At 37.8% G+C, this 22,327-nt stretch overlaps 1 protein-coding gene across 1 annotated transcript in view; it reads left to right on the forward strand.

The window, feature by feature from the left end:
- LOC145988825 (uncharacterized) overlaps positions 1-21,646 on the forward strand; it is a 42,590-nt gene extending 20,944 nt beyond the window's left edge. Inside the window, exons 2-3 of the mRNA XM_083124036.1 lie at positions 1,761-1,911; positions 17,950-21,646. Of these exons, the coding sequence (XP_082980162.1) occupies positions 1,761-1,911; positions 17,950-20,298 (2,500 nt within the window). The 3' untranslated portion in view covers positions 20,299-21,646. The remainder of the gene's footprint in view (positions 1-1,760; positions 1,912-17,949) is intronic.
- Positions 21,647-22,327: the final 681 nt, after the last annotated feature.

Here is a 22,327-nt window from a genome sequence, read left to right on the forward strand (position 1 = left end):
AACACAATTTCCACTCGAAAAATGCCCTTTGTCATCTCCGGCCAGTCAGTCTACCCCAGCCAGTCATAAACAAAGCAGCAAAGGGGTGAAAACATCGTAAAGTGTGGTTTGTTGAAGTTCAGCGGCCTGTGAGTTCTGCATGTGTTCGATGGGACAGTGTTGTTTTGGCCTAGAGGACAAATTCCCTATCAAATGCCAGCCACTCTTTTCCCGTTCCTGCAATAGTAGTTTAGTTTCAAAATTTCCCTTACCTGGGAAAATCCCATGCTGGTTAGTGCATTGGCATCGCTGTAAGGTTTTACCGCCGTTGTAAAACGAAGAGTTCCCGGTCTAAGAAGCCACTACAAATACGTCACCGACCGCCTCCAGGTGCTGGTCGGGGAAGAATTTAACCGCTGAAGTCTGGTGGTAGTTTTAAAGGAAAGGAGTCCATCCCCATGTATAGAGCGAGCACAAGAAAAACAAACCTTGGACGAAAAGTCCCCGTGCAGGTTTCCCTTCTTCCGTTCAGCTCGGGCCATAAGTAAGCATGGTCCACTCTCCCCCTCCACTCCTCGCGGGAGTACGGTGCACAGGAGTCACGGGTTTTATACTATTATTTATTTCCCCGCGGTCGTTGTTTGAGAGTGAAGCATCAGTCACATTTGATAGTCAATTATTTTCTGTATTTAATCTGGGCTTCGGCGATAGCCTAGGTAGCCTAGAATATACACGCCTGCATGAAAGACAATATCACATAAAATGGCTTGTTATTTCACTATGTCATTTTTCTGAGAGCAGAAAGTAACAGAAAACTTTGATTCATGGAAAGACTCACAAACCATGCAAAACCTTTAACATTGCCTTTAAAATGCTACTCTTCACTACAGGGAAAACTGATATATCTGATACACATGTGCAGGGCTCGAAAAATCCCGGTTGCCAAGGCGACTAAAAATTTCAGCTTTTGCTGTAATATTTCCGTTTTTTAAGTTTCAGTGTACGAAACTTTGAAGATTCTAAGTTCAAATTGCAGTACAGCGTAAGTTAGTAAATGATTTTTTTATCAACGTTGTGAACATTCTATAGAATCAGTAACAATCCCTTACTCTTTGTCCCCCAACCTCCTATTTCCCGCTTTCTCACATAATTTAGAGATGTTTTGAATACGGTCATGCTCAGGTTATAGACTGATTGATTTGCTTTATTTTACTTCGCTTTTTGTGCCACTTTTGGCTAATTTGCAAAGATGGTGATGATATGATGAAATTGATGAATGGACACTCACAAACATCCAAGCCCAGTCCGGGATTCGAATCCAGGACCCCTGGCATCATAGCGATATGTGCTAACCACTCCGCCACAGGGGCTGGCTCAGCTTCTTATAGTATCCACAATTATTAGTAGGTGGTTTCCTGGCGCTTGATTTTTAGAGCTGGCATCTAGCTCTGAAGAAGATTTTTCGAGCACTGCACATGTGCACATTGTGTTTGAGTAAATGCAACATGTGAATGTATACATCTGACTCCCCAATCTCCATAACTTCCATTACTCAAAAAATTAGTTTCTGGTAACTAGCAATTTAAAGTCGTTGCTTTTTGGTAATGTAGAAATTGGTAGAGAAAGTCGCTTACTTGATGTGTATTGTATGTTTTTTAAAAGCAAAAAATACAATACATAACATTTCAAGAGTGAAATTGAACGATTTCAAAAATAATAAATGATCATAAATAGTGTTTTCTATTTTGTAATAAATGTTGTATTTCTTTCTCTTTGCCTAGATGGCTTCAGCTTTTGGATCTCTCTCATTTCTACCATAAGCCCAAGGATATGCTGGAATATGAAAGATTTTTGAAGATTATTGATTGTCTAATGACCAAAATTGAACAAAAATATGGTCGTTCAAAAGTCATGGTCCTGGCAAGAAATAAAGTAAGTGTTTCTCCTGCTTTATAGAGGGTTCTTAACTTGGCTGCTCTACATGAATGACTACCAAAAGGCCGAATCCATCTCCAGACAGGCAGAGGGGTGGGAATCATTGTCTCTGATTTTCCTGAAATTTTTATATGTGAAACTGTAAGAGAATCTGAGAAATGTTTTTTTTTGTTTTACTCGAGATATAACTGTTCAAAGTTGACAGTGCAGAAGCCACTTTGGATCTGTCAAATTTTTAAAATTGCAATATCTTCTCAACAAATAGAGATAAATGGATAAATATTTTTTTGTTTGGAAGTGTTTGTTTTTCTACATCAAATATCATATCCAAAACCAACATTGAAACAGCAATTAAAGAATAAACATTTTTTTAAAAAAAATGTTTTATCTCAAAAATTCTAAAAATATTACAGGAGTTGTATATCTAAGGGTATTACATACATGAAAAGGGGAGCATGCCATTTTGCTTCTTTAATTTCTAATGATTTATTTTTAAAAAAAATCCACTTTAGGACAAATTTGGGACCGTGGAAATGTTACATTAATACACTTATAAATTATTTTATCCATGCTATAAGACAGTTTTTGCTGAAGCAATTAAAAAAAACAGTTCTAATATAACAAAGACAGTGCACCTATTATCCTAGTCCATTATAAACACAACAGTTGCTGAATAGATTTAGTGTCAGCATCTAGTATGGAATGAACTCTTGCTGATGCACCAACATGGACAGGAGGATCAATTGTCTTTAGGATATCATGCAACTGGATAGAACATGTGTGATAATCTTGCTGTTTCTTGTCAGGAAAGCAGTACCCACTGGATGGGGTAGCATGAAGTTAACAGTAACTTCCTGTAACTCATTGCTGACCTGTGTAAGTTCTGCCATCCACCATTCACCTGCATGCACACAGGCCACAAACATTCCTATCTTTAAACTTCGGAGATCATGCAGTTTAACAGCTGTACTATCCTCACTGTTGCCAAATGAAACATATTCCATGATGCTTCCCGCTGTTCTTGAAATGGAGAGCTTCTTTCCATCATAAGCCCACACATGAGATTTTTGGATTCCTTTCACTGGTCCAATTGTTTTCCAATCTTCCAGTTTTCTAGCTCGAAAATTTTCCACATCATCTTTGCGTAAAAGTATCAACCTGATTGCAGTAGTGCACTGTGTAACTGTTTGGACAAAGTCTGTTGCACTCTGAATGGCCTGTATTACAGGCTTAGATAGCTTGTGTTTAGTGGTATGATGTTTCACTAGACCTCCGACCCCATCAGATGTCCCTTTTTCATGTCCAGTTGAGGGAGTTGATGACTTCGATAGTTCATAAAGTTGAAATCGGTCTCATCTGAGGTTATGCTAGTTCTGGTTGGTTTAACACCAAGGCTTTCTTTGATTTTCTGAAGTACTAATAAAGCATGAGAAGAACTGTGTCCTGTGTCATCACTAATAATTGCAAAACTTGTTGTCTTGTTGTTGAAATAGGTCATTGCTGTAAAAATCGATCTTACGTAATTCTGCCAGTGGTAGCCCTGTACTTCTCCTGGTAGAACAACAGACCAATTCTCTGCAAAATCACAATGAATGACTAAATGTTGGGCAGATGTTTTTGATTCATCTTTAGTACGGGAGATGTAATTTCTTTGCACATTTTTCATATAAATATGGGTTACGGCCTTCAGTCTTATTTGAAAAATTCTTGAAGAAAATAATCTATTGCCACTGTCTATTTTACAAGTTGACAGCCTTCTCATGTTGCATAGCTTACTTCATCATTCTCTTCTGCTGCTTCTTCCAAGTCGTAAGGTTTGTAGAATTACTCCACCCTGACCTGGACATTTTTGTGACATTCTTGTAATAAGCATGATTCATGCCATAGAACACACAACTAATGATAACACCGTACTCACAAGACTGTCTGAACAATCATTTTCTTGCAGCAGGTTTTTCAGGGTAACTACACAGAGATTGAAGTTTGAACAGTACACACACCAACAAACATCTCTTGTTGGATGTGGTATTACCCACTTAGGATGCAAAGAGAAAAATTTTGTTCTACCTATCTTTATTTCTGGATACTCTGTTGTATGTTTCACTAATACTCCTTGTCATATAACATTTTATTTTGGGAATTCTTTGACCATTTTCTAGCCCAGTAACAGTATCCTTTTTATTAGCACTCTGCCTTGATACTGCTGTCTGCAAGTCCTTGTTCATAATGAGATGTCCACTGTAGGGGTCTGGTATAGAGTTGGAAGTGGTCGGAGTTTTTTTCCACAGCGTTTTTGGTTGGGCTTCTTTCGGCTTTTGTCACAAAAGTGTCTCAAATCAATGAAAATACAGGAGTTGGCAGTATTTTTCCTGTTCCATGGTTTTCGTTTATCTCCCTACTGTAAAATAGACACTAATTTCTAAGTATAAAATACAATTTACAATATGAAATTCGTAGCTAGACAAAAACAGTGTTTTCAAGAAAGCTGGCTTTTTTGAATGTGAGGTTCTTTCAGAGTGTTATTTTCATACAAACACGAACACATACCGTGCGTCCATTTCGATCTGCAGCCGAGAGATCGGGAGAAGCGTGGCGGGCGGCGCTGGCGGAGATGCCGACATTTGCGGCCTGTAATGCTCGCTTATTTTTACGTACATATCCAGACATTTATATAAATATTGCAAAACGAGCACTAACCTGGGTTATAATTCATCATCTGTAATTCATCCAAGTTCTGCAATTATATACACAAAAAAATACGCTTTAGAAGTGACGATAAGAATCACAGGTAATAAAACATTTTAATCATAGTTTTGACCAGCAACGTCCTGCTTAAGTTTATATCCTTGAAAGAGTTTTGTGTCGATGGGGATCGTTTGGAGGTTTCGAATGTGCAACACTGTATCAAGATTACGCTGCCGACGAAACCATTAAAAGTCGATGGTTTTCGTGAGCTTCCTCGATGAACTCGATGAAATTGAGGCAGCGTTAGAAAGTTATCCAAACAAACCTCTACGCCGTGTTTCACAGGAGATGGGAGTGTCAAAATCATCAGCACATACAGCCACTAAGCTACTAAAATTAAAACCATACTCTTATAACACAGGTTAGTGCTCGTTTTGCAATATTTATATAAATGTCTGCATATGTCCATAAAAATAAGCGGGCATTTCAGGCCGCAAATGTCGGCATCTCCGCCAGCGCCGCCCGCCACGCTTCTCCCGATCTCTCGGCTGCAGATCGAAATGGACGCACGGTACATGAAGCAAAAAAGAAACTACTGCTCTACCTTTTGAAAATCTATTATTAAATTTTGTGTTCAGTAGTTAATATATATTTGTATTCTGGCTTTCCAGTACATCATGTATAATTTGGTTAAATGGCCGCTAAACCTGGTCACGGAGCAACTAGTGATGTATTTTGGCTGCTTGTTGCAGTGGTTCTTGACCTTTGTGAGACCACAGCTCAGTAAATATATTTCTTACAAGTCGATGCCCTGATCCCAACAATTTCACTCATAAATACATTTCTGAACTTACTTATGAAAATTAATATGCAACCTTAATTAATATTAATACATCAAGTATGGCATAATCAGAGTTCAAATATGTATAGACTTGCTGTTAAATATAAAATTAATTTTAAATTTGTCGTCAACCCCTGGGTGCAACATAACTTTGCGGCCCGGCGGTTGAAAAACACTGGCAGTAAAACTGAAGGAGAAGGAAATAAGACTGGCCACAAATGGAAAAAAATATATATATATAAAATAAATCTGGGGTGAACCTACAGTTTGAAATTACAACCTTGGTGACAATGAAGTTCGACCAGAAAGGAATACGTGATTAAATGCACAGAGGCATAGGCGGTGGAATGGGTGACCCGCAGAAGTGACGCATGTGTGTAAGAGGAGGCGTGTGAGCAGGCAAGAATCGTGATCCCAGCATGTTGCACCCAAGGTCACGTAAAGAACGAAAATGGGGAACTATACGCGTGACATTGAACTTCAACAGACCCATACGGAAAATTACAGATAGTGGCGCATTCGACGGAAGCATGATGTCACGGGCACGATAAGGGAGTCCGCCGTATATAAGCGCGTGCTGTGCACTGAGGAACCGCAGGGCATCATCACCATGGCCAGGGGCAAACCTATTGACAACACCGTGAGGAGAAGAGTGGTGGAGTTGCAACGGGATGGACTCAGTGAACGGGAAATAGGGCGCCAACTGAACTTACCCAAGTCAACCGTCCACTGCATCATCAAACACCACCAAAATACGGGTACTACAGAGCCAGGTAAGGCCCCCGGTCGAAAACGCCTGCTGAGCGTGCATGACCTACAGATATTTAGGCGCTATATCCAGACCAACAATCATGTTTCTGTGGCCGAATTACGACTGTGGACTCGAGAACGCTTTCACATTGAAGTGTCAACCAGAACCATTCGCCGTTACCTACAGCGATGCGGTTACCGAGTGTACAAGGCGAAACGTAAACCCTTCCTTTCCATGTTGAACAAAGGCAATCGACTACAGTGGGCACGAATGTACCGGGGATGGACATTTCGGCAGTGGAACAGGGTTTTGTGGACGGAAGAATCCATTTTCAATGTTGTGTACGGGAAAATACGGAAAACAGTAATTTGTTGGAAGGAGGAACAGAATGAAGCAAAATGTTATGCACGTCGGGTACAGAAACCTGCGTCAGTGATGGTATGGGGATGCATGACGGCATCTGGGGTTGGCCCACTACACGTCTGTGAGGGCATTGTGAATGCACATGCCTATACACGCATACTGGAGCGGCATCTTCCCACAGTGCGAAGGCACCTGTTCCACAGGCGGCGTCTCATCTTTCAACACGACAATGCCAGGCCTCATACAGCGCCGCTGACAAGAGAATGGTTGACTTGCCATCACGTGCGAACTCTGCCATGGCCACCATCGAGTCCCGACCTCTCGCCCATTGAGAATGTGTGGCGTGTTCTTAAGGGACGTGTGCAACAGAGGGGACCCACGACAGTGGCTGCTCTTATCGCCTGCCTGCAGGAGGAATGGCACCACATCGATGTGGAATACCTTGAACGACTCGTCCGCAGCATGCCCCGATGCATTGCCACAGTTATTCGCCGACGGGGCGGCGTCACACCATGGTAAACAGGATCCCCTCTAACAGTGGTCGAACTTCAATGTCACGTGTAGATGGACGAAAATGTTTTTTTTTGTGTGGACACCATAAATTGCGGAAATTTATGTTTTCCTTTGTTCCATGTAGCCTGCTGAATAAAATATGTTCAGCATATGCATGTGTTCTTCTTTCACAACGCACTCCTATATTTGTAACTGGTCGAACTTCATTGTCACTAAGGTTGTAGATCCGAAGCACTCCTTCTCCACTGAGGATTGAACCTCAGACCCCTTCTTATTACAAGGCAACAGCATTACTTTATTCCACTCCAGAGACCCATTCATGATTATAAATGGAACATTCTATCAAAAAGCAGACCTTTTCCATCAATAGTACTTGCAATTTTTCTCTGTGATTTACGGGCTAAATGAAATCTTAATCTCTGATGAAGTAGCTAACAATCTTGTTAAGTATAGAGAATATTCAGACCGAAGCAACACATGACAGTGCGGGGGAAGGGGGTCACATTGAAGTGACATGGGCACCTTCAGTCTGTAGGCAAGCATCCACCATGCATGCACAAACAAGACCGAGGCAACATGATGCGTGCCATTGAAGGAGCTTTCAGACTGAAGTCACAGATGACAAGCGACACAGACTTCTTCAGTATAAAGAAAAACATTCAACGTGCATGTAAGAAAAACAGACCGATGAAACTGTGCACGATGCATGCCATTGAAAAAACAGTATAGTGTGGCTCACAGGCCACACTTTGTTTTATCACTAAATTTCAAGAAACCATTTTATAATTAAATCACTGCTTCCTTTGTTGATTATATATATATATCATTACAAAAATTACTATCATTAATAAAATATAATAATGAATTATTTCATGAGCGTCACATATATTTTATCATTCACTAAAACTCAGAAAATCCATAATAATTTTTAGTAATGCTTTTTAGTTTGCAGAAGTGCAGTTGTTTATTAAATATGATAATTACAATCATTACCATCATAACCAACCAATTGTACACTGTCACTGGCATGAGTGTGTCAAATGAGACACATTCAAAGATGGCGCCTGATATGCCCATCAAGTGCATTTTGCCTCCTAATTACATTAAGTACATTTGTTTTTATAAACAAAAGTAATAAAGAAATATTGGGAACATACTAGGGAATGAATGTAATTTATTTTCAGTTGTAAAATAAATAATAGAGGTTTTGTGCCTGCAAGGCCCTCCCCGGTAAGATAGGGTTAAAATTGTATCTGAACCACTATGCAATGTGTTCACTGGGATTGGCCAATATCTGCCTCTTTACTGCTACATCATGTAAATTTATTTTAGCTAGTTGTAAAATATGTCACTACAAACCTGTAAACTTATAACTAGGGAAAGGAACTTTAGGTAAATGAATGTTTTTTCTGCGATAAGATAGAGACCCTAATTTTTGCCAAAATTCTGATCATAGCCTTATATGTCAACACAGCAAATTTTATTTTACATAAAAACACATATTTTCCAGTTTTCCGTATGTAAATACATATTTTGCAAATTTCATTTTAAATACATAAAATCGCTCATTGACTTCATCTACCTCAAAATCCTCAAAGGAAAAATGTTTATTCTCCGCACCTCTTTCATATCGAGAGTGCTAGGTTTGTTTTGTCTTTGAACACCCTCGCTGGCAGACTTCTGGCACGTCGCCTACAATCCTATTGGGAGAAAATAGCTGTAAGTAGCTGGGGCTGGCTACACGTAACGATAGCCAGGTTTTTAATGAAGCAATGCAGCTATTGTGGCCAGAAGGCATAAAATTTGACAATGTTCTTCTCTTGACAGATGCTGCAGCTTACATGCAGTGGTCTTGCCGTTAGCTACCCCAAAATGGTGCATGTTACATGTGTGGCACATGCATTGCATAGAATATGTGAAAAGATAAGAGCTCTTTATCCCGATGTCGATAAACTGGTTTCAAATGGGAAGAAAGTTTTTATCAAGTCGCCTAGAAGAATAGACATTTTTAAACAAAAATGTCCTGAGGTTTCACTTCCCCCTACACCTGTAGTTACGCGATGCAGATGTTATGCCCAGAACTTTGAAAAAAATTGTATCTGTTGTAAATGATCTCGACAAAGAAGAATTCTGCAAGAACTGTTAATGGAGCCCTCCTTAAAAGTCGAATTGGCATACACTTCAACAAACCTGTCCATTCTCTCTAATTCCATATGAAAGCTTGAATCGTCCGCGAACACTTTTGGCAGCTTCCATTGGTGAAGTCCGTATAGTAGAAACGAAACTGAAAGAACTCACTGGATCTAAATGTCTAAATGTACAGAATTTTTGGGAAAAAACCAAGGTTTTCAAACATTGTGCCAAATTTGGAAGGAGGTGAAGTAGAGGAAGAGGAAGCTTTGGAAAACTTCGGCGTTAGTGACATTTCATGCTTCAAATATGCAAGAATTGTTTCTTGTGACGTGGAGCGATCTTTCTCACAATATAAGATGCTTTTTAGAGATAATCGTCACAGATTTGCAATGATCCACTGCAACTCTTCCAAAAAATAGCTCGCTAAGAGGTAATCATTTAGAAACTAATTTCAGATGTTTAATGTTATGGTTTGTTTTTGTTACCAAATGTTTTTATTTTTGTCACATATTTTCTTGTTTTTATCACATATTTTCAACATTTATGACACATAAAAAATAAATATTTGTGAGTTTTTTAGCACATAAAGTTCCGTTCCCTACTTATAACAGTAACTCCAAGTGAAATAGGTTAGCTGTAATTGGTAAAAAGCCAAAATTTCAGTTTTTCCCCCCGAAAAAGCCAGCTTTTTATGGAAAAAAACTGTCCCTTCCAAAAAGCAGTGTTTTTTGCAACTCTAGTCTGGTATGCCAAAAATTCCTTTCTCCACCACCAGTCTTCGTGATTTGTCGATCATGTGTTTGGTAGAATTTGGGATGTGTTCTAATATCTGCTGTTTAGTAACAGATCTGGGAACAGTAGAAATAACTTGAACCTGTTGGTTGTAAGTTGTGCATGACTCAACATTATTTTTAAACCATAATTCACAACACCCACATTGTGGAATAACATTATGTTCTGCCAAAGGTGAGGTCGATTCAGCTTGAAAAATTCTGGACAGACTCCTTCCAGTTGACACATCTACTGCTGTTACAAGCTCTTTTAGTTTTCTTCTTCCATATGATTGTGGATTGCCTTTCAGGTAAACAGGCTTTCTAACAGGTGACACTCCAACTGCTGATGCTGTTGTATTTAGCTGCTGCAACTCTTCATTTTCAGAGTCAAAGGGTGTGTCACTTCCATCTTCAGTTGCAACAGTAGTAGGTGGCTCATATTGTTCATCATTAAAATCTATTGTAACATTTGGAGCACAAGTGATGGTTTGAATTCACTCCATCATTAGGAAACCCCTCAGAAAACACATGACTTAGATGGCCAACCATAATGAAGTCTGGTCTTTTGCTTGTTTTGTAACACACTTTCTTGTGCACATGACCGTAATCTGCACATTTAATTCTGTTCTGTCCCCATTGTGAAGCCATTTTTTCCTCTGCAGACTGGTTACAAAAACTTATGAATTGGGATCCTATGTAATCTCCTACAATGAGTAATGCACAAAAGCTTTTAAGTACTGCTGGACCACAAATTTGGTGAACTGCTCTCTCTTTGCCTGTTGACAACTGAACTGTGAATTCCATGTGTCCTCCCTTTTATATGCTAGGCCAAACATCCAGAATTATCTGAAAAATTCAAGAAGGTTCTGTTACATTCTGGAAGGTTCCAGATTGTTCTAGAACATTTCCATGGTTCCAAATTTGTCTGAAAATTAATTTTTTTTAAATAAAAAAAATTAAAAATTCGAGAAGCAAAATGGTGTGCTCCCCTTTTCAGGATATGTAGTACTCTTAGATATACAACTCCTGTAATATTTTTAGAATTTTTGAGATAAACAATTTAAAAAAAAATATTTTTAATTGCTGTTCCAATGTTGGTTTTGGATATATTGTTTGTTTATAATATGTAGAAACACAAATACTTCAAAACAAAGAAAGATTTATCCATTTATCTCTATTTGTTGCAAAGATATTGCAATTTTAAAAAATTGACTGATACGAAGTGGCTTCCGCATGGTCAACTTTGAACGGCTAGATCTAGAGTGAATATTAAAATAAAAATATAGGTAATTCTCAGATTCTCTCACAGTTTCACATACTAAAATTTCAGGAAAATCAGAGACTACTATTTACCCATTTTCACTTTCACTGCCTGTCTGGAGATGGATTCGGCCAAAATGCAAAATATTTTTCTGTAGGGAGAATTATTATTAAGTTAAGTGTTTTGGGAATCCATACAATAAATAGGTAGCCTATGGTTTGCCATGGGCACTGCCAGAAATTTTTGTGTGTGGGGGAGGGAGGGTCAGGCAGTTGATAAAACTTGATTAGTAGAGATAATGACAACAATACATTATTGCAATAATAACTTTTATAAGCTAATAAAAACAAATAATTTTACTATTACTAGGATGCAGATTTTTGCCTATTTACCTTTTTTATTCCTTTGTAGTAAAATGTAGGCTTTAATGTTTAAAGTTCGTTTCATGGTGTTTCTAGTCTAAAAAGGCATTTTTATAGTGTCTATAAATGCCTATTTTGAGGGTTAGTATATATTTTGCGTGATCGTGCCTAAAATGCCTATTCTACCATTTTTGCTTACTTCAACTTTTTCAATGCACCTTTGGCTTGTCCTACATCAAGAAAGTAAGCCTTTCTTTATGTTGAACTGACTGAAATCTGGTATTCGCGAGCTTTGAGGGCCTCAAGGGGTGTCAGATCTTTGGAAATATCAAATGCCGTTGAATTAGGGTAAGCTAACTGGACAACTGGTGGTTGGCGACTCATAATTGGACAAAACTACTCACCCCCATCCCCATTCTTTTCCCACCTGAAAGCTTCTAGGAGCCAATTAGTACTCATTTACTTTATTGTGTGTGTGAAAGGAAGTTATCTTTGGAGATATGTTTGAAAATACCAAAGCATAAGGTGGCCAGGAGTGCCTAAATTAAAAAAATGGATTGCTGCAGAAGCTTGTTTTACCACTGACGGGAAATTTGATTCTTGTTATTTAGCATCGCTTTTCTCTACATTTGGTTAATCGAAACAATGAGGATGAGTGATGATGAAATTGATGAAGGTGCACTCAAAAAGAACAACCATTCCTAGGCCGGAAATCAAACCTGGGATTCCCAGGCATCAGTGATGGCAATTAGGGGGTATGGAGGGCAGTTGTACCCATTTTTTGCCATTTGTCTACCAAGAAACTCAAACTGTCTTATAACTTACAGTGCAACAACGCAGTGGAGGATATTCCAAAACAGTGACAATTTGATTTTTGTTATCTAACGTCACTTTTATGCTACTTTTGGCTAATCCAGGCGATGAGGATAAGTGATATGATGAAATTAATGAAGGAGCACACACAGACCACCATGCACATGGTAGGATTCGAACCCAGGATTTCTGGTCGGGTCTGGCATTGTAGCATGCTGTGATAACCTCTCAGTTCACGGTCGACCTATGCACCGATGAAACAATTCTGGAAGGAGTCAATGGCTGAACACGTGAACAGCCTTCTTCATTGTCAGCATATAGGATCTGACCAGCAAGAAATTATTGTTACATGAACATCCCCTCCATCTGTTGTTTCATGAACAATGGTTAGATATGACTGATTCCACATTAAATCACAAAGAAAAATTTCAAAATTCAACCCACTGATTCAGATTTTCATGAAACTTGGTGTATTTGTTAATACTACCAAGGTATGAAAACATGCATTTTATTTCTTCTGTTGATCTCATGGTTACTGAGAAACAGGTGGCTAAAGTTTCAGAATTTTGCATGGATCGGTCATTGCAGAGGCCATGATGGTAGGTAGCCTGCAGTGCTTAACAGAAAAAGTTATGTCTCAGAGTCAAATTGACATATCACTTTGATTTTTTTTCTATAGTTCTTAGATATATGTATATTCCTTTTAAAAAGTTGTCACCAAGATTCCTTGCACTGAGAGTCAGAAAAAAATATTGTTTTGCAAATAATTTTGATATTTTTGGGTCAACATCTGACATTACTAAAATTGCATTATCACTAAAAGGCACTGCAGCTATCATGCCAATCTTTTCTTCAAATTGAAGCTTGGAGTATGTTCTAAAAGGCTATAAAATAAAATTAGTGGCTTTTTCACTTCTTCTATTAATAAATCTTCATTAAAACAAATTTTATGTACATTCATATGGGTTATTCAATGCCAAATCATCACAAAAAAATGAACTTTACAACCAGACCATTTCAGATTTTCATGAAATGTGGTTGGATGGTAGAAGACATGAAGTAACTTACATATGTAAAATTTTAGCCCTCAGTAAAACATGGTATTCGTGCATCAGGTTTGCCAACCTTATAACAAATGTAAAATTTATGTATTTACAAGGTCAAATGAAACAATTCATAACTTTGCTTAGAATTATGGTATGACTTTCATCTTTGGCTTGTTTTCAAGCTAAGGGAGCATAGTTTTCATAAAAAAAATATTTATATGAAAATATGGAAATTTTCATTTCAAGGTCACATGATGTCACCTAAGGCCTTGCATATATAAACACTTGTAAGTTCAATTCTGTGGAAAATAAAGTATGCTATAGTGTTAAATGCAATCTCTGTTTGGTGTAAGTTTCATTTTGGGATGACTTTGGAGACAGAAATAAAAAAAATAATCTTAACCAAAATAATATTATGCGTCATTCAATGAAACACCTCATATACCAGTCAATGAAGGGGAAAAAACATCGAATGACCAGAATACTTCCGTAACAGCTGACTTTTGGTCAAATAACAGTATGCAACATTTCACAATTTTACGTCACCATTACCATGATCCGTCGTCTACTACACACATGCGATGTTCATTGTTTTACCCATTATTGCTGCTCACTTCTGCCGGGAGGATGAGAACTCTCTTTACACTCATGGCTAGCTGGGTTGAAAATTATGGGAAACTTGATTATGAAACTTTGCATAAACATTTATTTGAATAAATGGCCCTTTGAAACATGCTTTAGCCGAACCTAAATTACAATTCTTATGATTTACAATGTTCTTTTTACAACAAATATTTCTTCACATAAACTACACTTCTTTCCTTTACAATGGCAAGAATGAGAAATAATATAATGTTGCATGGACAATAATTAATAAAATTTGCCCCTCGTTAATTCAAATTTTCTCCTACCTTGGCACTACTAACATGTATTCTTAAAAGTGCAATTTATGTCAGTGAGTGGACTAACATTCATTCTAACATTCATTTATCTCCATTACTACAATGCCCCTTATTAAACACCTTACCTCTATCAGAGGGGAGGGGTATGTGAACTAAATGTGAAAAGTACGGGCATTTTTACACTCAGTGTACATACTGGGTACGAACACACATTCAAGTGCATTCCCACGGTATGCAGGTGACAGTACCGGGGATCAAACCAGTCAGTATGGCTGGGTACCTCCTCACGGCACAAAGCCGGGATCGAATCTGGTTTGGATACCTTCCGTGCAGTTAAGGACTGGGGTCAAACATTTAGTGCTCGGGTACCTTTCTCTCAGCACAGGTCTGGGTTCGGATACCTCTCCGCAGTGTTAGCTGGGTTCATACCAGGCTGTTAGGGCTGGAGGTGGATCTCTCAGCCTAAGCTGAGGAGCTAGTCCTTGATGTGTTCTAGTCTGTGCCCACCCACCAACTGCCTACATGGCCTCACTCGGGCTTCTTTTATAGCATCCTGACCCCCGATCGCAACATAAACAGGTGGAGATTCTAGGAACTACTTATACTTACTAGTGTTGCGCTGGCCAGCTGTGCACAGTAATAACTTCTACCGAGGTGCCTCTAGCGGCATACTTAAGAACTCTGTGCTTAAGGTATATCTGAGTACAGCCAATGTTACTAACTTAGGGCATTAATTACCACACAGATAACAAATTCCACCATATTACAGAGAAGTGCCATTACAAAATCAACTAATGAAAATACAACCTTGATAACTTATAAAGTTACAGACCAGGCTGAACACCTGGTACGTTACAAGCAAAACCACTGACATTATATAATTAAAACAGAACCTTTTTTATAGTCCATCGAATGAGAATCATGACCAAAAAAATGTATATTTATGATCATTAGTTACAGGGTTATACGAAGAAACTAAGGCTGAGCCGATACCATTACTGATGTATTAGTATCGGTTGATATTTTTGCATCGATACCATTGTTTTTGGGTCGCCTGAGGTACAGCCAAAACCAATTATATTTTTCCATTTCAAAGTTTCGTTCACCTTTTTCATCTTACCTTTGGTTTTGAAAACAAAATGAAAAATAGTTGTGCGTTTGTTAAATGAACCTTGTACTCAAGTTTCTGGGAACAGCAAGTGCATGCCACAAAGATCTGCTCTTCGAAGTCTACCAGGCTTTGTTCGTACAGGTTATTGTGTAACAATAACCCCAATGAGGTCCCAACAATGGAACTGTTGTTTATCCTTCCACTTTCTTTGGTGTTTGCGGATATCCATCTCTTTAGTGACCTCCCGCAGTCAAAAATGTCATTGCCCATGAAAGTGGTGGATGTGTCTCAGACATAGTACATAGCATTTTCCTGGAAATTCAAATACCTGGGCTAATCCCCCTTTTCCTTTCCAACTTAGACTTTTCTTTATCCCGACTGGATTTCAGCAGGCATGTTTCGGCACAAGGAAAGCGGCAGGGGAATAATTTTCTTTGAACGGCAGATGACTGCAGTTACTTTCTGGAAACCCAGACTTCCATCTGGTGGCTTTATTCGAAGGTACATTCCATACACTTTTAAACGTACATCTTAGATTTTTCGTGTTGTCCCCTGTTTGCGAGAAAAAATAGTTTGCCATGACTTATGACTTAACCCTTGTGTGTGTGTGTGTGTATGTATATATATATATATATATATATATATATATATATAAACACCAACCTTTGTTATTTTAAATTTGGAATTATACAAGTATCGGTGAGAGTATCGACATTGGTTCAAAGTGGTATCGGCTCAGCCCTAGAAGAAACCTCAGTTCGTAGGTCAGGAACTGAGGTTTCAGGACGGGGGAGTATCTGGGAGAGGGACGGGGACATCTAGATATTGATATTGCACTTCTCATAGTGTTCTAACAACAGACCAAAATTCAGCTTTTACGAAATTAATCCTGACATTCGATATCCCCCCCCCCCCCCCCATTGTCTGGTATATTTGTCTCATTGTCTGTTTCATTGAACGAGGCATACTATCATTTTAGTTCAGATTATTTTTTTATTTCTGTCTCCAAAGTCATCCCAGAATGAAACTTACACCAAACAGAGATTGCATTTAACACTGTAGCATACTTTATTTTCCACAAAATTGAACTTACAAGTGTTTATATATGCAAGGTCACAGGTGACATCATATTGCATATTGAACTGTTTTAATTTAGTAAATGCTACTTTTGAGGCTTTTAACAAAACTAATACTACTACTTCGTAATTAATTACACAAATTAGTTTAACCAATTCACTGTATATCTCAGAAAAACATTTAGTGATTCCATAGTAGCTATTTGTACAAAACAAGATAGAAAAAGGTTCTTATAGATTTTCATGCAATTTCTTATGATGCCACTATTGTAAATAAGTTCTGCATTTTTTAATGATGCCAATATTGTAAATGAATTACAACTATTTTATGTTTTATGTGCATGATTAGTGCTAATATCACTATTAAGCAAAACTTGAAAAACATTAACAGTAATTTTATTTGTGAATCATTGTAACTTTGAGAAGAAATTATATATAGTTTTTTTAGAAAGTTATCTTTTTGTTTTGCTTGTAATTGAAACATCTTTTACTCACGTTGAGTCTTCTGTGGGTGGGTCACCGAAATTGACAGGTGAACATTTTTTCTTCTTCAGAAATTAGATTGAATTGTACATTTTTTGTAAGAAACTAATTTTAAACATGTTTTGTGCTATTAATTTAACTGTTCAGTATTTAAAAGTTTATCTACATCCTATTTTCTTTCTGCTGCTATTGTTTTATATTGCTTTCTTTACCACTTGGTTAATTGCAACAATGAAACATTGAAACATGTTTTAAAAAAAGGTAAAGTTCCCCGTGATTCTAGCACTGTGCCATGAAGGCACATTTAGGGGATGTGGGGCTAGGGCTCCACAGATTCTCCATCTCTGCCATTTTGGAGGTAATGTGATCAGAACCCACCACCTTTACCCCCAGGTACCCTTTCATTTGAGGCTGGGCGAGCCCCAGTACCGCTTTATGCAGGGACAAGGCCAGAAAAATTCCAACCTTAGATGATCCACCCCGGGAGTATAGTGTTAGGTTTTCGAAATGGTGAACAAAAGTTTTTGCCTTACAAAATATGTTTCTGTGCAAAATGGAAGGAATATTTTTTAATATGTTTATCGTGCACAGCAGCACTTGCAGTGGAAAACGGAGAGAGATGTTTGGTTGAGCCTTGGGGTTAGCTGGGGTAATGCCTTGCATAACTTTTACTACCTGGGGGAGAATACCATCCTCCTGCATCTCCTCACTTCGAGCTTATTTTGTAAAATTAATGTTATGCGTTACTTGCCAAATAGTGTCAAAATACCTGACATTTGATATTTGAACCCTGGTAAAGTATGTTTCAGTTCAACCCTAACCACAATATGTTTTCACATGAGGTGTAGAGAGTGACACTAGACTTAGATGTTTGATGTGTTACTATTAAGAAAGTAAATCAACTTCTTTTTTTTCTTTCCAGAGGAAATTGTTCATGCATAAAAGAGACAGAAGGATTAGCGACAAGGAAAATGAATGTGCAAGATTCCGAACTCAGAGCCAAGGAGGTGCAAAAAGGTTGCAGTTGAATTCAGATAGCTTAAAGAGTGCCGAAAACAACCAAAACATACCTTCATCAGCTAACATGAGTACATCATTAACATCTACCAATCTTTCAAGTATGTCGGCTAAAAAATCCATCAAGGATGATAAGCCAGTCCCATGCACGAAGAAAGAAAAGCGAAGAAGTCGTAGTCTTGATGTGATCTTAAACAAGACATACACCATCGAAACATGTCAGACTGACGAAACCTTCAGCCAGGATGGTTCCATGGTTACCGGCAATGATGACAGAGAGAGTCCTCTTGTGAACCAAGCCGATGAACGTAATATTGAATGTGATGCATCCAGCGTTTCACAAGATTTACATGAGAAGAGCAGTGAAGATCAGAGAATTCCACAAGATCCAAAATATTCCAATATTATTCCAACAGGAAATCAGTTACCACGAACACCACCAGATGTTGCTGCAGTCAAAAGGGAGGCTGAGAGGCATGAGGTGCACTCATTTGAAGTGCTTTCATCACTTATGAGTGATGTACAGCTCACTGACAACGATCACGACATGGAAGCTGGTGATTCTTCATCTCAGAGGGAATGTGAAACAGATATGCTTTCTGAAGATCGAGAAACTTCAACAATTCCTACTACCGATGAAGTAGAGAGTATGGACTCTAGCTCCGAAATTAAAGATGGTGAACTTGAAAATCCATTTTCTGATAATGAAGATACTGTCAGAACTACAACTCCTATTGATCTAGAAAGTGCCAGATCCATTTCTGAAGACTTCAAGATGACAAGCTTTGTAGTTGTACCAGATTCATGCACAGCCTTACCTTTGCATTCTCCTACAAGCCACATCCAGTCTTTTGCAGGTAACGAAACTCACACGGTGGCATATGCTTCAAATTTTGCCATCCTTGATAATGAAGCAAGTGTGGGGAACTATTTACATGAGCAAGAATATCCATTTCCAAGTGAAATGTTGGTTAAACCTGTTAATTTGGTAACCTCAGATGACTGTATGACATTCCGATCCAATAACCATAACTCAGGAGAACCCCCATCAATAGTTGGAGAGAACAGTGAAAGACTGATTATGTTGAACAGCCCTTCAGGGGACATTCTTGAAGAATCTGCTGAGGCAATCTTAAAATCTCTTGTTGTTGAAGAAAGCTGCTCTAAAGTGACGAGAAAAACACGATTATCAAAAGTTCCAGTACCACAGAGGTCTGTAAGAAAAGGAGAATATTGCAATATGAATTTGCAGGCTTCAGATACTGCTATTGAAGAAATCGTGCAAGAAACTGTGACTAAGCATGTAGCAGTAGATGAAGAACCAAGGGAAGTTTTACCAAAAACAAGAAAAGGGAAGACAAAAGTTGAAAAAGAAACTGAGCGTACGCCACGAAGACGCAGGAACCTCCGAAACAATGAAGCTACAAGGAAGAAAATTGCAGAGACAGTTTGTGATGATGGAAGCTTTGACAATCCAATAACTAGAGGCAAGACTAAAGATGACCCTCGAAAAGATCAAGCTGGACGAAACGGAGAGGTAACATCAAAGAAGAATAAGAAAAGCCTTTTCAACCCTAAGCAAGAATTTTCAGCATATGAAGGCAGAGAATTGAGATTGGGAAACCGTTCCATCTCAGAAGATTCGGAATCTGATATCCCATTGAGTGTGTTGAAGGATGCTTTGTCTACCCCCATAAATCAAGGTACCAGGAAGGGAATTTTGAAACTAAGCAGTTTGGATGAAGATTCAATTCTTCCTGTTGAACCACGTCCATGTGGTGTATCTTCTATTCCGCAACCCAAATGCACGACTAGAAAACTGAAGGGCAAGCAGGCAGGACAACCAAGAAGTGAAACACTGAGTAACACGGGCAAGGATGAAAGTGAAAATGCTAAGAAAAGTGAGAAGAAAACCAGGAAGAACTGTAAGACAAAAGATAAAGCCAAGAGTGTTGTGCAAAATGAGTTTGACTGTGCCACTGTAGAGACTGAAAGTACAAGGATGTATGGATTCCGAAGAAGAAAAGTTGTTAATTATTCAGAACTAAATGAGTCGTTTATTCCGAAAGGACCTGTGACTGAACGACATGTTACATTTGATTTACATAGTGAAGGGAGCCCAAGAGAGAGTGTACTTTCAAACGGAAGTAATGAAAATTGTACTACTAAAGAGACTGCCTTTAGAGTAATTGATGTTCAAAATCCTAACGTTACTGTACAGAAGACTAGGAAAAGTCGTAAAACTAAGAGATAGTCCTCTTAATTGTACTTGCCTGATTCAGCTCCAAAAGTTAACAATGATTGCCTTCCTTGTAATACTAGAGCCTGTTAGTTAGAAGTCATGTACACTACCATTGACAGCGTCACAGTATTTGTATACTAATTATACCTTATATGGAAATGGGTATGAAGCTGTTATTATTTTTTAATATGATCTCGGAGGCATCAAGAGCTTGGCAAAACAACTTTTTATTATCCCAGGCTGCTTTGAACATTTGGTTCAATACAGGCAGAAAGTAGCCGTCAGCTTTGTGAGAGATCCCTCACTGCATTATGTTGCATGCCACCAAGTATTGAATCATCAACTCGGATGCAAATGTTTCATGTTAAAATTACAACAAATTCGTTAATTCTGGACTGTCAAAAATAGAATTCTGTAATGGGGTAACCTTGCACAAATCTTACAGATGCAAACAAAAATAACTTTTTAAGGATACATGGATATTTCCAACCCCTTTGCACGTTTTACTCTACACTGTATATAAGCAAATTTCTGTATTGATCATTAATTATAAGAAGTCAGACTAGATAACAGAATAAGCAGCATGTTTCATAATTTAGTGAGTTTTCACATGTTTTAAAGATTTTACATTTACAACCATGTGTCATCAAATTTCACAAATTATTTTGTACTAATTAATTATATTTTATTCTCATCATAGAACAAGCATAACATATGCCTCCACAATCCACTGATTATTAATTACAATTTAATTTGTTTTATTTGTGTAAACTCAATAACAAACATAGAATGTTCATGAACAAGATGTGTTGGGTAAGATGGATCTTTCACATCTGGTATCAGACCAGCGTTCTAGATTTTTAATAGAATATTGCATATTGGTAAAAAGAAAGTTTTTTTTTTTTACCTCAATAATGAACATTCTATGTTGTTGAGTTTACACAAGGAAAACAAATCAAGTGTAATTTGTAGTTAATAATCAGTGGATTGTGGAGCCATACATTATGCTTGTTCTATGATGATAAAATATTGCATATTGAACTGTTTTAATTTAGTACATGCTACTTTTGAGGCTTTTAACAAAACTAATACTACTACTTCGTAATTAGTTTAACCAATTCACTGTATATCTCAGAAAAACATTTAGTGATTCCATAGTAGCTATTTGTACAAAACTAGATAGAAAAAGGTTCTTATAGATTTTCATGCAATTTTTTATGATGCCACTATTGTAAATAAGTTCTGCATTTTTTAATGATGCCAATATTGTAAATGAATTACAACTATTTTGTGTTTTATGTGCATGATTAGTGCTAATATCATTATGATGCAAAACTTGAATAAAAAAGATTAACAGTAATTTTATTTGTGAATCATTGTAACTTTGAAAAGAAATTATAATATTTTCTTTTAGAAAGTTATCTTATTGTTTTGCTTGTATTTGAAACACCTTTTACTCACATTGAGTCTTCTGTGGGTGTCACCGAAATTGACAGGTGAACAATTTTTTTTCTTCTTCGGAAATTAGATTGAATTGTACATTTTTTGTAAGAAACTAATTTTAAACGTGTGTTGTGCTATTAATTTGACTGTGCATTATTTAAAAGTTTATCTATCTTATTTTCTTTCTGCTGCTATTGTTTTATATATATTTTTTTTAACCACTTGTGTTAATTGCAACAATGAGGATGAACGGACAAACCCAATGATGCATCCAACCAAGGTTTGAACCTTGGACTTCTGGCATTGGGAAGATTACTGGCCTCACTAGATGTGGAAACAAAACTTTTTGATTTTGGTCAACTTTGTGCTCAGATAGGCTAAGATTGGTTTATTTTCCTTCACTCTTTGCCACTTGTGCGGCTAGCCGTGAAGATGGGGATGAAAGGATAATCACACACACACCTGGACAGGATACAGTGGATTAATCTGGCACAGTGTCTGGATGCCAGAGCGTCCTTAGTCTATAAAATGCATAGAGCATAGTTTCTCAACCTATGGGGTGCGACCCTTCTGGGTCCTGAGGGGGCATTTGGTGGGT

The sequence above is a fragment of the Lepisma saccharinum genome, chromosome 6 (assembly GCF_977018435.1).
Source record: "Lepisma saccharinum chromosome 6, izLepSacc3.1, whole genome shotgun sequence".
NCBI classification, from domain to species: Eukaryota; Metazoa; Arthropoda; class Insecta; order Zygentoma; family Lepismatidae; genus Lepisma; species Lepisma saccharinum.